At 37.7% G+C, this 16,761-nt stretch overlaps 2 protein-coding genes across 9 annotated transcripts in view; one reads left to right on the plus strand and one right to left on the minus strand.

Annotated features, from left to right (window-relative positions):
- Positions 1-1,498: 1,498 nt before the first annotated feature.
- Positions 1,499-2,213, minus strand: LOC135139651 (uncharacterized). The gene is made up of 3 exons (XM_064069952.1): positions 1,771-2,213; positions 1,616-1,715; positions 1,499-1,555 (listed from the first exon to the last, which is right to left on the minus strand). The coding sequence occupies exons 1-3, from the start codon at positions 2,211-2,213 to the stop codon at positions 1,499-1,501; spliced, it is 600 nt and encodes a 199-aa protein (XP_063926022.1).
- A 1,566-nt stretch (positions 2,214-3,779) lies between these two features.
- Positions 3,780-16,761, plus strand: part of LOC135139273 (uncharacterized) — a 28,106-nt gene continuing 15,124 nt past the window's right edge. For 4 of the 8 annotated variants that reach the window (XM_064069451.1, XM_064069452.1, XM_064069445.1 and 1 more), the window contains exons 1-3: positions 3,780-3,906; positions 4,617-15,252; positions 15,312-15,382. In XM_064069451.1, coding sequence (XP_063925521.1) covers positions 3,892-3,906; positions 4,617-14,492 — 9,891 coding nt within the window. In that variant the 5' untranslated portion in view covers positions 3,780-3,891 and the 3' untranslated portion in view covers positions 14,493-15,252; positions 15,312-15,382. Of the gene's footprint in view, positions 3,907-4,614; positions 15,253-15,297; positions 15,383-15,424; positions 15,659-16,761 lie in introns of those variants that run through there. The other 4 variants (XM_064069446.1, XM_064069450.1, XM_064069447.1 and 1 more) reach the window with 4 other exon arrangements.

Raw genomic sequence — 16,761 nt, forward strand, 5'->3', positions numbered from 1 at the left:
TTGAGTATCGTGTTGTTCAAAAAATACAGTGCATATTAAGAAAAATACAAAATACAAACCCCGCCCACCCACTCCATCTCAATTGTGATGATTTTTTTATTCTTAGAAACTTAGGATGCATTTAAAATGGTAAATTTTGTAAGGAAATATGGATTTTGCAATTAAATTTCGTCCGTTTGGCTCTCGTCGATAAAAAAAATCATCATAATTGAGATAGGGCGGGTGGGTGGGGTTTATATTTTGCTTTTTTCTTGACATACGTAGTCGTGTTTTCAGAACAAGAACCTTAAAACATGTTTCGAATGGTAAATTTTTGTAGACAAATATGGATCTTGCAATCAAACTCCGCCCCTCGAACTGACAACGAATGAAAAATTCATCACATTGAGAATTGAGATTGAGGCTGGTATGGGTGGGACCTAACCTTTCCCTTTATTTTTTTCTTAATATACGTAGTATTCTTTGAACAACACGATACTCAAAAACATGTTTTTAATTTCTCGTAGAGAAATTACGATTTTGCAGTTAAACTCCGCCCCCTTGGCTCACGACAAATAAAAAAAATCATCACAATTGAGATACAGCGGGTGGGCGGGGCAACATTTTGCCTTTTTTCCTTAATATGTGTATACTTATTTCGACAATAAGAAAGACTTAAGGGGTAGTTTAATTAGTTTAACCTCAATTTGTGGCAATAACAGTGAGTGTCATTTATTAACAATAACAATTGTGTATTTAGATGTATTTAATTTTGATTTAATTACAAATTTATGTAATTCCTATTTTTTGTGTTTTGAACAAAAAAAAAATGCGAATGTGTTCAATATATTGGGTGTCTCAGCTAAAACTCCGCGGCCTAATATCCTGAGAATTAGAGTTGGCTGTGTAAAAGATTCTAACTATGTTTAATATTTAAATTTTAAGGGAACTTCTAAGTTTCAAGATGTAATTTCTTTACTGTTTTCTAATGAATGTCTCGCGATGTTATAAAGGAAAAAACTTATTTGTGATATAATTCTAGCATTTATTGGATTATGTGTTTAAAACTTTTGTTATTTACAATGTATTGTTTTACACATACACACTATACATACATATAACAACTATGACATCTTCAGTACTTCAAGAACTTACTTGTTGAAGTAGTGCAAAGTAAGACCACGACGTTTTTAAAATCTAAAAAAAAATATTACTATAGGAAAGTTTATAATGTATGTGAAATTTTCACCATCATGAACGATTCCAGAGAAAAGTAGAACACATTTGATGCTGACACTTTCACAGGTTTCTGCGACCTCAGAATAAAGAAAAAAATATTCTTCTGAGTTCTAGGAGAAAAATCGGTCCATTTACATTCGTAAGCTGCGAAGGGTAAATTGTTACTCTAAGTATACAAAGAATTGTAAATATAAGTATTGAGGTTTCTATAAATGTTAAACGTCACTGATTACCTTGATTTGCACTTCGTTGCCAAATCAACAGTACGTGAATATTTGTGTCACAGCTGCCATTCCATAAGACACGAAAGAAAAAAATTCAGTTGTGAGGGTTCAACCTATAGAAAACATAAATATTTATTTAGTTAATTAAAAGACTAATTTCCAATAAAACTCACAATGGTTAGTTGAAACAGTGTCATTGCTGTAATGGTGGCGCTAACACAAAATTGCAAAAGAATAATCCAGTTAAAAAATTTGTTCGAGTTATAGGCGAAACTGAAACAATTAATTATTACACAGTTTTTTTCTTTTTTAATTAAATTAACTTTACTTTAAAATGATCCAGTAGTGTCTAACACATTTGGCCCCCACATTATTACTCAAGTGAAGATTCCTCAAGATATCACACAAAATGTCAAACTGACTAGTAGTATACACATTTATGGCAGCTATAAACGTGTCAACGTTTATAGGAGTAACGCACGTGCAAGTGTAGCTTAAGACTTGATGAGCATACGTTATTTCATACATCGGAGAAATTTTCGTGTTGTATGGATACCAAGCCAAAAATGGCAATCTATTACCTTCGCTAGATTTATCCAGTAGCGGAAAAACCGCCCAAAATAAGTTAGACCCGCAACACGTTGTCATAAACGCTTTGTAGATCATCTTCCAGACGTCTAAATTTGGTTGAACCAAAGCAACCTGACTGACGTCTCGTGGTTGAAACAAGTCATCGTCTAACATCCTCATCAGTTTTTTGACTATGGACATGTTTTTGGCAATGTAGTAAATTTTCAAAGCGAAGATAATTTCTGTTAGGAGAATGTAGATTGTTCCAGTCAGATTAAGTCGTCGAGAAGAGATTGATCACTTGTGACAGTAGTCCTACTAGAAGGAAAACTGTGACGAGAATTACGATGCGTGCTGTGTACAAATCTAGTTTGAAAGTATCGTCATTTCTGGGCCACAATCCAGACGTTTTTAGAAACAGAATGTTGAGTTCTATGGTTGCTTTCCAACTGAATTTTATGCGATTATCCATGGTTCTCAGGGTTGGTTGTTGGTTATTGTCGAAGTGTTTGCTCGACTAGACGACACGGGTTACCAACTTCGAAAATATTGTGCATGAGCTCATGGTTATTTAATTGGAACTTTCGTGTTTTTACTAATTACAAGTTGGAAAGTACTTATTATTTTATTTTTTGTAAAGTAACAAGTGCTTCGTAATAATTATTAGATTTAGTGAAATTGTCTTTCGTTTAAACCCTTAATTATAACATTTATTAATTAGTTTCATGGGTAAACCGTCCGAAGGAGAATATTTAACTAATGACTAAATGATTAGACTAAAAATTGTTCTAAAAATTTGTAATGCACGGTTGCCATCTGCTGTTTTTGTGCAGTCTGAACTAAGTTTGTAAATAATTAAATACTATGTATCATTTTAATATTAACTAATTTTGTATTTCTGGAAGTATATCTATTGAATCTACCCTCTATAAACATTAAATTTCCCTGGATTAATAAGCGATCATTATTATTATTTATATTTATATTATATATTATATACTGAATTATTTTGGTTTTTTGTTTGTAGCACAGAGTAAGATGAAATTTTTTCTAGTATTGGAATGGTAATTAATTTTTGCCACATAAAAATATCTCAAAGAATGTGACACTCCTAAAGCATATACACTTGAGATTAGATATAGTCTACGCAACATTATATTTTTTATGCAAATAAATAATAATTCCGAGAAAAGTGACAAACATTTTCTTGCTTGCGATTGGTTTTTTATCATCAAAAGATTAATGTAGTGTAACTAAAATTAAAAATGTGTTTGATTTCCTTTCTCTGTACAATTTGACGTTTATTTGTACTTATGATATCTTAAAATTCTTGGTTACTTCTTGAAATTTCGTAATTGTAATAAAAAATATGTAAATACATGTTTAATACCTTGGTTATTTTTTGTTATTTATGCAACATAATTGTTAGAAAAGGTTCATCCATTATTATATATTGTATTACAAGGCAAATTAAAAATCGTTGAAGAAGGTGAAATAAAAGGAGACCTCTGCCTTGCATAGTATTTAGAAACGACCAATTCTGGATGCCAACCAATTGGGACTTTCAAATTTATACAAAAAAAAAACTTAATTCCCAGTATAATATTAAAAAGTTCTGCCAATGGTTGTTTAAACATTGAATAACATTTCAAGCAAATTCAATATCGTTATCATACTGGAAAAGTTCAATTTATTTCTAGATTATTATCTTATCTTATTACGAACAAATCGAGCCTTCCACTTTTTTACCTATACGGTTACCTACACTATAATACTGGTTATTATCAGTAAGACGTGTCAAAATTTCTCCATTGCAAAGAATTATTAATTTATTACACATTTTTGCGTGAATTGTGAAGATTTTGTCTTGTGCAAAAAAATGAAGAAAAGCGAGGTAAGTGTTTTACTCCTTTTGTCTGTTTCCTTTTTTATACTTTAAAATTTCCATTGGCAATCAAAGATTTCAATGCGAAACTACCTGTCAGTTGTGCGTTACATTTCAAATATTTCGTAGAAACCTTTGATACAATGGTACTATAATGACTTAAAGACTGTTTCCGGAATTTAAAGCCATTAATTCATGATTTTTTTTTTGGTATTAACTATTTTGGCCCCCTCCTTAAAACCTGTTGAACAAGTTTAACGATTATATTTCGGAACCGAATAGATTTTTTTTGTGAAATAAGACTATTCATATATTAATGGAAATACGTTATTGTTTTAAATCGTTCTTGAACCCAGGTAAGAACAGTCAATTTGTAGTTACCCGTAATAGTCAAAAGTTCCAATAATTTTCTAATAGACCAGATAAAATTCTTATCAAGAATCACACGAGTTTCCTTGCTTCGTATTGGCTTTTTATTATCAGAACATTAGTGTCAATTGTTAAAAAATAATATTTTATCAAAGTGCAATCATATTTATTGCTGTAGAAGTATTAATTAAGATAATTTTCAGTATTTATTGTTTTATTTTATCATAGTAAGGAAACACAAGAAATGGAACTTATATTGTGTGCTGTTTTTTGAAAATGGTGATGTCAAAACACATCAGCTGTATTTTAAATGGTAAACAACCAACAGTGACCTATTTTTGCATTTCCAGACATTTAAAAAGCGATCCGGGACCACAGACAAGGGGAAAGATTACGAAAATATCACTATAGCCAACATCGTTTTACAAATGGTAAGCGACGATAAAATAAACAACTTTCAAATATCGTCAAACGATAACAATTTCGGGGCATTTGACGATGTAGTCGTCAAAATTGAGTCTGATGAAAATATAGAGGTAAAAGCAATCCAGTTAAAACACAGCGATCGAAAAATTTTATCCGTGGAGCATCTGAAATCTGAAAAAGGAGATTTTTCTTTAAAAAAATATTTTGAATCTTACCTAAAATTGAAGAATGCGGTACAAGAGTTTATAATTTATACTAATCGTCCATTTACCGATGTTTCCCATGACGCAAAATTTCAACTTCCAGGACAAAACTTTTATGTACGACCTGTTAAAATGTACAACTTACCTTTCAATTTCGAAATTTCAAAGAAAGTAAATTATATTTACAAATTTGAAATTGTGGAAGACGCATGGACGGCAGAGCATTTTTCCGAGATTCAAGAGTATCAATCGTTTTTTAAGAAATTCTCTCTTTATACTAATCAAGAAAATTTTGACGCACTAAGACTATCAACAATTGAAATGTTCAGAACAACATACTCTTCCAGTGAAAATGCTTTCGATCAATACTACAAAATAATATCGGAATGGAATATGCGAGAAGGTACAAAGGAAACATTGAATAAGAAGTGGATGCAACGTGCCATCGGGTTGCAGCTTTTGGCGCCCCACATTGAACCCTTGTCTTGTGGTCTTGTTAACGACAAAATGAAAATATTTCGGGATGCTGTGTCTATGTTCACTATCACATTGATTGATAAGAATTCATGTGAAAATGCAAAACAACTATGGGGTGAAATTGGAAAAGAAAAAATTGACATTAAAGAAATAAACAGAATAAGGATAAATTATCAACTGTCTGTTGACTATATCCATGGCAATGCAGTCGAAAATTTAAATCCAAAGCTATTAACGCAGTTGTTATGGTTAATGAATAAATGTCCACTAATAATACATGAGAATCAAGACCTTGAAAAAGCCATCCAGCTTTGTGAAAATGACAAATTTATCGTGCTTAGTGACGGAATTAATGAAGAATGGATGGAAATGTATCCATTGTTCAAAAATTTATCAAATATTAAGTCTAAACGAGAGTGTTACGACACATTACTTAGAAACTTTACAGTCTCTATTCAAGGGAAGGAAGAACTGAATTTAATGACAGCTTTCGGAAATAATGAAGAATCTTTGGACAATGTAACAACGTCCGATTTGATGGGAATGTTAAATGGACCATGGTCTATAGACGGAAAGCAGGAAATACTCTCTGAACCTTATATCGAACGTCATTTATCCCAAAATTGTATAGATATTAAATATTTAGACCAAGTTCGTGAAAACACGATTATCATTTTATATTACGCGGGAAATTTTGAGGAAGTAAAAGACAAATTTTATAAATATAAAATAATTAATGTTGACCTTCCAAAAACAGAACAATCTGTCGGTGATGAAAATGTAACACAAAGTGCAGTCGGTAATGAAAATAAGTTTACCGATCAATCAGGTAAATCAGATAGTCGTAAGAAAATGTACATATGTAATAATAAACTTACCGAAACAAAATTACAAAAAATATATGCGGATAATTCAAAAACGCACACCTTTCATTATTTCGAATTTGCGAATAACGGACATTTGAAATGGATTCAAAGCAAAGGTGATATGAGTGACTTAGAAAATTACAAATCTTCCAACGAGCATTTGACGCAGGAGAGCGCAGTGTTCTCTCAGTTCAGTAATAAAATTAATTTAATAACGAGTGACCCCGGAATGGGCAAATCAGAATTGATGAAAAGTTTTAAAAATAAATGTCCACCTGAGTACTGGACAGTCGTGATAACTTCAAAAGATGTTAATTCGTTTCTAAAATCTTTCTCTTCAAGTAAGACATTAAACTACCTAAGTTTGTTTCAGCAATTTATTAACAAAAAATACAGTTCCTTGAAAAAGTTGGAGAAAAGTTTTTTCGAATTATGTTTAAAACAAAACCATGTTTTGTATGTTTGGGATGCAATAGATGAAATTTTAAGCGAATATTTACATGTTGCGTTGGATATAATAACTCAGTTATCAACAAAGGGTTTTGTTCAGTGGATAACCAGCAGACAACATCTTCAAACACTTCTAGAAAAAAAATTCAACGTACTCTCATATAGCTTAACACAGTTTAGCGGAAAACAGCAAGAAAATTACATAAAACAACGACTTAACGCTTCCAATTCTGCAGGCGAAATTGAGACAACTATTCAGAAAATTAAATCTACATTTGTAATTATCGAACATGTTGACATATTAGGAATTCCGCTTCAGATTTTTATGCTCACGGAACTATTTCGTCAAAATAACGAAAAGTACTTGCAGCTTCTGGACAATAGATTTCTCTTGACTGATCTGTATCATAGTTTTATTGATGAAAAGTTTAACATTTTCTACGAACATAAAATTGATTACGATCTTAAAAATCCCCATCAGGCAAATAAGATACGTCAGGAGAAACAAAAGATGTTAAAACACTATGAAATATTTGCTTTAAAATTAGTATATCCCGACTTTGTATTAGAACAATTAAATATTAATTACCAAAAATCGGTGCAAAAATTTTCAAATAACAATTATGAATCCATTGGTATCATAACTGAATTAAAAAATAACGTTCCACATTTTCTTCACGGATCCTTTGCGGAATATTTGGCTGGTACTTACTTATCCAAAAATACTAGAGACATACCTGTCGACGTATTTTTTGATCAAAAGTATAATAACGTACGGTTTTTCTTTGACATGTTGTCAGGAGAGACGTCGCCTGCTCATGTAGCTGTGTTATACAAAAATTTCGACTTACTTAAAAGTTACGATGATAAAATATTAGCATGCAAAGACAAAGGTGGAAGAAGTGCGTTACACCTGATATGCTCATGGGGTCAAAGGCATCCTCGTGTAGAAATAAGTCACGAAAGTAACGGATACAATGTTGAACTGACTCCCAGCCTTAATGGTAAACCGGAAAGTAAAGAATATCTTGATGCAGTAATGTATTTACAAAGTAAAAACAATAATTCAGAACATGATTCACTACTTGGTTTAACACCGTTGTTATATGCTAGGAAATGTGAAAGTTTGGCAGCAGAGCTACAATTGCTACAAGAAATTGAAAAAAACTCAATTCTCTTTCAGTCATATTCTTCTAACGATAAAATAAACATTTTGTATTATTCTGCATTACTTGGATACGACAACGTGGTAAAATTGTTTGGTAATGAGAAATTTTGTATTTCTCATGGCGAAATTAATTTTGTTACTATGGCTAATCAATATACTCTCCTTTTTCTAGCTTGCGTCTTGGGGCACAAACAAATTGTTCAGTTCTTAGTGAAATCTGGGGCTGAAATAGATCGCGCGGATAACCACGGTTTTACACCGCTTTACGTAGCTTCTGAACTTGGTTACGAAGAAACTGTCAAATACCTAGTGAAATCCGGAGCTGAGATCAATGGTTGCACGAAAGATGGTCGGACACCGTTTTACGCAGCTTGTTATAGCGGCCATACAAATATTGTCGAATACTTGCACCAATCGGGAGCGGATATCAATTGCGCTGATGTCGACGGTCATACACCACTTCGTACGGCTTCGTTTAGCGGCCACCAGAAAACTGTCGAGTACTTGGTAGAGTCAGGTGTTGAAATAAATCGCGCGGATAACGAGGGTTTTACACCACTTTACCGAGCTTCTCAAAATGGTCATGAAGAAACTGTCAAATGCCTAGTGAAATCCGGAGCTGAGATCAATCGTTGCGCAAAAGATGGTCGAACGCCGCTTTGCGCAGCTTGTGAGAGCGGCCATAAAAATATTGCCGAATACTTGCACCTATCGGGAGCGGATATCAATTGCGCCGATGTCCACGGTTATACACCACTTCATACGGCTTCGTTCAGCGGCCACCAGAAAACTGTAGAATACTTGGTAGAGTCAGGTGTTCAAATAAATCGCGCGGATAACGAGGGTTTTACACCACTTTACTTAGCTTCCGAAAATGGCCACGAAGAAACTGTCAAATACCTAGTGAAATCCGGAGCTGAGATCAATCGTTGCACGAAAAATGGTCGGACGCCGCTTTACGCAGCTTGTCGTAACGGCCATAAAAATATCGCCGAATACTTGCACCTATCGGGAGCTGATCTCAATTGCGCTAATGTCGGTGGGGATACACCACTTCGTATGGCTTCGTTTAACGGCCATCAGAAAATTGTCGAATACTTAGTGGAGTCAGATGTTGAAATAAATCGCGCGGATAACGAGGGTTTTACACCACTTTACTTAGCTTCCCAAAATGGCCACGAAGAAACTGTCAAATACCTAGTGAAATCCGGAGCTGAGGTCAATCGTAGCGCGAAAAATGGTCGGACGCCGCTTTACGCAGCTTGTCGTAACGGCCATAAAAATATTGCCGAATATTTGCACCTATCGGGAGCGGATATCAATTGCGCCGATGTCCACGGTTATACACCACTTCATACGGCTTCGTTCAGCGGCCACCAGAAAACTGTAGAATACTTGGTAGAGTCAGGTGTTGAAATAAATCGCGCGGATAACGAGGGTTTTACACCACTTTACTTAGCTTCCGAAAATGGCCACGAAGAAACTGTCAAATACCTAGTGAAATCCGGAGCTGAGATCAATCGTTGCACGAAAAATGGTCGGACCCCGCTTTACGCAGCTTGTCGTAACGGCCATAAAAATATCGCCGAATACTTGCACCTATCGGGAGCTGATCTCAATTGCGCTAATGTCGGTGGGGATACACCACTTCGTATGGCTTCGTTTAACGGCCATCAGAAAATTGTCGAATACTTAGTGGAGTCAGATGTTGAAATAAATCGCGCGGATAACGAGGATTTTACACCGCTTTACGTAGCTTCTGGCTATGGTCATGAAGACACTGTCATATACCTAGTGAAATCCGGAGCCGAGATCAATCGTAGCGCGAAAAATGGTCGGACACCGCTTCACGCAGCTTGTTATAGCGGCAATAAAATTATTGTCGAATACTTGCACCTGTCGGGGGCGGATATCAATTGCTCTGATGTCGATGGTTATACACCACTTTGTACGGCTTCGTTAAGCGGCCACCAGAAAACAGTAGAATACTTGGTAGAGTCAGGTGTTGAAATAAATCGCGCGGATAACGAGGGTTTTACACCGCTTTACGTAGCTTCTGGCTATGGTCATGAAGAAACTGTCATATACCTAGTGAAATCCGGAGCCGAGATCAATCGTAGCGCGAAAAATGGTCGGACACCGCTTCACGCAGCTTGTTATAGCGGCAATAAAATTATTGTCGAATACTTGCACCTGTCGGGGGCGGATATCAATTGCTCTGATGTCGATGGTCATACACCACTTTGTACGGCTTCGTTAAGCGGCCACCAGAAAACAGTAGAATACTTGGTAGAGTCAGGTGTTGAAATAAATCGCGCGGATAACGAGGGTTTTACACCACTTTACTTAGCTTCCCAAAATGGCCACGAAGAAACTGTCAAATACCTAGTGAAATCCGGAGCTGAGGTCAATCGCAGCGCGAAAAATGGTCGGACGCCGCTTTACGCAGCTTGTCGTAACGGCCATAAAAATATTGCCGAATACTTGCACCTATCGGGAGCGGATATCAATTGCGCCGATGTCCACGGTTATACACCACTTCATACGGCTTCGTTCAGCGGCCACCAGAAAACTGTAGAATACTTGGTAGAGTCAGGTGTTGAAATAAATCGCGCGGATAACGAGGGTTTTACACCACTTTACTTAGCTTCCCAAAATGGCCACGAAGAAACTGTCAAATACCTAGTGAAATCCGGAGCTGAGGTCAATCGTAGCGCGAAAAATGGTCGGACGCCGCTTTACGCAGCTTGTCGTAACGGCCATAAAAATATTGCCGAATACTTGCACCTATCGGGAGCGGATATCAATTGCGCCGATGTCCACGGTTATACACCACTTCATACGGCTTCGTTCAGCGGCCACCAGAAAACTGTAGAATACTTGGTAGAGTCAGGTGTTGAAATAAATCGCGCGGATAACGAGGGTTTTACACCACTTTACTTAGCTTCCCAAAATGGCCACGAAGAAACTGTCAAATACCTAGTGAAATCCGGAGCTGAGGTCAATCGTAGCGCGAAAAATGGTCGGACGCCGCTTTACGCAGCTTGTCGTAACGGCCATAAAAATATTGCCGAATACTTGCACCTATCGGGAGCGGATATCAATTGCGCCGATGTCCACGGTTATACACCACTTCATACGGCTTCGTTCAGCGGCCACCAGAAAACTGTAGAATACTTGGTAGAGTCAGGTGTTGAAATAAATCGCGCGGATAACGAGGGTTTTACACCACTTTACTTAGCTTCCGAAAATGGCCACGAAGAAACTGTCAAATACCTAGTGAAATCCGGAGCTGAGATCAATCGTTGCACGAAAAATGGTCGGACCCCGCTTTACGCAGCTTGTCGTAACGGCCATAAAAATATCGCCGAATACTTGCACCTATCGGGAGCTGATCTCAATTGCGCTAATGTCGGTGGGGATACACCACTTCGTATGGCTTCGTTTAACGGCCATCAGAAAATTGTCGAATACTTAGTGGAGTCAGATGTTGAAATAAATCGCGCGGATAACGAGGATTTTACACCGCTTTACGTAGCTTCTGGCTATGGTCATGAAGACACTGTCATATACCTAGTGAAATCCGGAGCCGAGATCAATCGTAGCGCGAAAAATGGTCGGACACCGCTTCACGCAGCTTGTTATAGCGGCAATAAAATTATTGTCGAATACTTGCACCTGTCGGGGGCGGATATCAATTGCTCTGATGTCGATGGTTATACACCACTTTGTACGGCTTCGTTAAGCGGCCACCAGAAAACAGTAGAATACTTGGTAGAGTCAGGTGTTGAAATAAATCGCGCGGATAACGAGGGTTTTACACCGCTTTACGTAGCTTCTGGCTATGGTCATGAAGAAACTGTCATATACCTAGTGAAATCCGGAGCCGAGATCAATCGTAGCGCGAAAAATGGTCGGACACCGCTTCACGCAGCTTGTTATAGCGGCAATAAAATTATTGTCGAATACTTGCACCTGTCGGGGGCGGATATCAATTGCTCTGATGTCGATGGTCATACACCACTTTGTACGGCTTCGTTAAGCGGCCACCAGAAAACAGTAGAATACTTGGTAGAGTCAGGTGTTGAAATAAATCGCGCGGATAACGAGGGTTTTACACCACTTTACTTAGCTTCCCAAAATGGCCACGAAGAAACTGTCAAATACCTAGTGAAATCCGGAGCTGAGGTCAATCGCAGCGCGAAAAATGGTCGGACGCCGCTTTACGCAGCTTGTCGTAACGGCCATAAAAATATTGCCGAATACTTGCACCTATCGGGAGCGGATATCAATTGCGCCGATGTCCACGGTTATACACCACTTCATACGGCTTCGTTCAGCGGCCACCAGAAAACTGTAGAATACTTGGTAGAGTCAGGTGTTGAAATAAATCGCGCGGATAACGAGGGTTTTACACCACTTTACTTAGCTTCCCAAAATGGCCACGAAGAAACTGTCAAATACCTAGTGAAATCCGGAGCTGAGGTCAATCGTAGCGCGAAAAATGGTCGGACGCCGCTTTACGCAGCTTGTCGTAACGGCCATAAAAATATTGCCGAATACTTGCACCTATCGGGAGCGGATATCAATTGCGCCGATGTCCACGGTTATACACCACTTCATACGGCTTCGTTCAGCGGCCACCAGAAAACTGTAGAATACTTGGTAGAGTCAGGTGTTGAAATAAATCGCGCGGATAACGAGGGTTTTACACCACTTTACTTAGCTTCCGAAAATGGCCACGAAGAAACTGTCAAATACCTAGTGAAATCCGGAGCTGAGATCAATCGTTGCACGAAAAATGGTCGGACGCCGCTTTACGCAGCTTGTCGTAACGGCCATAAAAATATCGCCGAATACTTGCACCTCAATTGCGCTAATGTCGGTGGGGATACACCACTTCGTATGGCTTCGTTTAACGGCCATCAGAAAATTGTCGAATACTTAGTGGAGTCAGATGTTGAAATAAATCGCGCGGATAACGAGGGTTTTACACCACTTTACTTAGCTTCCCAAAATGGCCACGAAGAAACTGTCAAATACCTAGTGAAATCCGGAGCTGAGGTCAATCGTAGCGCGAAAAATGGTCGGACGCCGCTTTACGCAGCTTGTCGTAACGGCCATAAAAATATTGCCGAATACTTGCACCTATCGGGAGCGGATATCAATTGCGCCGATGTCCACGGTTATACACCACTTCATACGGCTTCGTTCAGCGGCCACCAGAAAACTGTAGAATACTTGGTAGAGTCAGGTGTTGAAATAAATCGCGCGGATAACGAGGGTTTTACACCACTTTACTTAGCTTCCGAAAATGGCCACGAAGAAACTGTCAAATACCTAGTGAAATCCGGAGCTGAGGTCAATCGTAGCGCGAAAAATGGTCGGACGCCGCTTTACGCAGCTTGTCGTAACGGCCATAAAAATATTGCCGAGTACTTGCACCTATCGGGAGCGGATATCAATTGCGCCGATGTCCACGGTTATACACCACTTCATACGGCTTCGTTCAGCGGCCACCAGAAAACTGTAGAATACTTGGTAGAGTCAGGTGTTGAAATAAATCGCGCGGATAACGAGGGTTTTACACCACTTTACTTAGCTTCCCAAAATGGCCACGAAGAAACTGTCAAATACCTAGTGAAATCCGGAGCTGAGATCAATCGTTGCACGAAAAATGGTCGGACGCCGCTTTACGCAGCTTGTCGTAACGGCCATAAAAATATCGCCGAATACTTGCACCTCAATTGCGCTAATGTCGGTGGGGATACACCACTTCGTATGGCTTCGTTTAACGGCCATCAGAAAATTGTCGAATACTTAGTGCAGTCAGATGTTGAAATAAATCGCGCGGATAACGAGGGTTTTACACCGCTTTACGTAGCTTCTGGCTATGGTCATGAAGAAACTGTCATATACCTAGTGAAATCCGGAGCCGAGATCAATCGTAGCGCGAAAAATGGTCGGACACCGCTTCACGCAGCTTGTTATAGCGGCAATAAAATTATTGTCGAATACTTGCACCTGTCGGGGGCGGATATCAATTGCTCTGATGTCGATGGTTATACACCACTTTGTACGGCTTCGTTAAGCGGCCAGCAGAAAACAGTAGAATACTTGGTAGAGTCAGGTGTTGAAATAAATCGCGCGGATAACGAGGGTTTTACACCACTTTACTTAGCTTCCCACAATGGCCACGAAGAAACTGTCAAATACCTAGTGAAATCCGGATCTGATATCAATCGTTGCACGAAAAATGGTCAGACGCCGCTTTACGCAGCTTGTCGTAACGGCCATAAAAGTATTGCCGAATACTTGCACCTATCGGGAGCTGATATCAATTGCGCTAATGTCGGTGGTGTTACACCACTTCGTATGGCTTCGTTAAGCGGCCACCAGAAAACTGTCGAGTACTTGGTAGAGTCAGGTGTTGAAATAAATCGCGCGGATAACGAAGGTTTCACACCACTTTACGTAGCTTCCCAAAATGGCCACGAAGAAACTGTCAAATACCTAGTGAAATCCGGAACTGAGATCAATGGTAGCGCGAAGAATGGTCGGACACCGCTTCACGCAGCTTATCGAAACGGCCACGAAAAAATTGTCGAATTTTTACAGAAGGGCAAATCTACTTGAGGGAATAAGTATTCCGTCCATAACGTGAATGAGGTGTATTCGGGAAAAAATGAAATTGATGATATTACTGTGTTATCCAAGAATCTGAAAATATGATTAAATATTATCAGATATTTTAAACATTTTCTAAATTTAAGTTTATGGAGAATTGCCAAACGAATAAAGAATAATTTTTTGGTATAATTCTGTTGCTTTCAAAATGAACAACACAGACTTTAGCAAAATTTACTATAGGACCAATTGATTATTATTATTGTTATTATAAACGCTAGAAGCTCTTAGTAGGGCTCAAGACAACCCAAGCCTTGAAAATTTCCTCAATCACCCGATTTTATTAAATCAATGTAGAAAAAAAAAAGAAATTCGTTTCTAGGATAACTGCAAAGGTTATATTGTGCAAAACAATCTACGCTCAAACACCAACGATTTTCTATATCACCCCTTTTCACCATTGCTTTTCCGCTAGGTATTTTATTATTTAAAAAGATATTTGTAGTATACGAAGCAACAATTTATAAGAAAAAAAATGTCTAAGGTAGCTGCTGAAATTAAACAATAAATAATTTAAGTTATAACAAAAGTGATTAGAGTTCCTTTTATTAGTGCTAACTGCATTTTGTGTAATACAAGGATACATTAAAAACATATATTTTTTTATTTTTAATATACATTTTTCGGTTCAGTAAACATTATTTTGACTACAATTTACAAAACCTGCGTACATTGTGAAAGTCTATGGCACAAATGTCATGCAGTTTAAGTAAGTAATTTTTGTACTTTGTTTCCGTAATATTTCAATTTCAAGTGTCTTTCTTATAGGCTTATTAGACCTTCCATCCCGTCATAAACCGATCTTCTAAATTTCGATTGGATGGTCTGTTTGGTGCAGGGTGAGTGCTTTTATATTTTATTAATTTACAATTCAAAAGTAGTTATTGCAGATTTACAGTGTCAAATAAATTGTAGTGGAGTAATTAATAAGTAATGTGTGAAAGAGAGAGTGAATGATTAGAGTAGGGATTAATGTAGATGTAAGCAATAATGTATGTAATAAGACTAATAAGAAATGTATTAAGAAGAGAGTAAGAAGTTAGTAAGTAAGCAGTAAGTGTCTAGGCAACCAAGCGGTGTAAGAGAGAAGAATAATAAAGATATGTAGTAGTTAAGTGGTGAGTTTCAATAGTGCGTAACCTGGCTAAGCTGCCTACCCCCGGCAAGCACTACATGGCGACCCTGCCAGAGCACTACATGGCGACCCTGCCAAAGCACTACATGGCGACCCTGCCAGAGCACTACATGGCGACCCTGCCAGAGCACCACATACCGATCCTGCCAGCTACCTATTGGAAAAAATAACGTGGTCACTGGATAAAAAATGGGTAAAATCACAGTCAAAGGAGGAGGTAATAATAGCCCAAACAGGCGCTGGAAATGCCGCAACTTCTTTTTCAAGCATGGAATGGACAATACTGGGACTCGCAGGGGTGATTATTTGCGTTATTGTGTTGTTTTGCGTCAAGAAGATGAAACAGTACCTGCGACGGACAGTACAACAGGAAATTCGGCGGAACGACCTACGAAGATCCAGACAGGTAGAGATAACCGAGGAATAAATTCATCATCTTTGCAGACGACCTTCGCTGGATGTTAGTTAAGTGTCTGTGCGTTGTTTTCGTCAGTGCAGTGAAATATGGCCTTTTAATAAAATTTTGTGTATTTGTAAACTTTGTGCAGGTGAAGAACACGGAATTAAGGTATATTGACACAAGCGGATATGTCGTAATCAAAACGCAGCAAGTTTCAGTTATGAACTTTGATAGGACATCGATACACGATACAGGAAAAGCCACCGTAAGCGAAGTGGGTATATTGTATTTTGCTGAATTTTATATTTGTAGTAGAAATAAATAGTCATTTCCCGGATGATCAATGTTTAGAGTCAGCTATTTGTTTCAAGTTTGATTTCTAATGTAATTTTAGATGGTAGCAGTACAGGAAATCTATGACGAATTGAAAAGTATTAGGACATATTTAATTAAAATAGGGAGTGACCGGCGCAATAAGGGTGAATGTTTGGTTAGAAAAGTAGAGGAAGCCAAAATAGTATATTTACAATTACAAACAGTTATAACGCACTTTGATAAAGATTTGAATTTGTATACTGAGGAAAAAGTTGAACAGTTTAAAAAAATCCGTAGCTGCCGTTAATAAGGTATACCACGAAATTTTAAGTTTTATGAAAGAAAAAAGCACCGATTTTCTCAAAATG

The sequence above is a fragment of the Zophobas morio genome, unplaced genomic scaffold, assembly GCF_036711695.1.
Source record: "Zophobas morio isolate AGI-343-1 ecotype UQ-CSIRO unplaced genomic scaffold, CSIRO_AGI_Zmor_V1 ptg000031l, whole genome shotgun sequence".
Classification (NCBI taxonomy): Eukaryota; Metazoa; Arthropoda; class Insecta; order Coleoptera; family Tenebrionidae; genus Zophobas; species Zophobas morio.

Coding starts and splice junctions, on each gene's coding strand:
- LOC135139651 (XM_064069952.1), bottom strand. CDS start 2,213: ATGTCCATAGTCAAAAAACTGATGAGGATGTTAGACGATGACTTGTTT. Junction 1,716..1,770: donor CACTACTGGATCATTTTAAA/GTAAAGTTAATT, acceptor TAATTGTTTCAG/TTTCGCCTATAACTCGAACA. Junction 1,556..1,615: donor CACTGTTTCAACTAACCATT/GTGAGTTTTATT, acceptor TGTTTTCTATAG/GTTGAACCCTCACAACTGAA.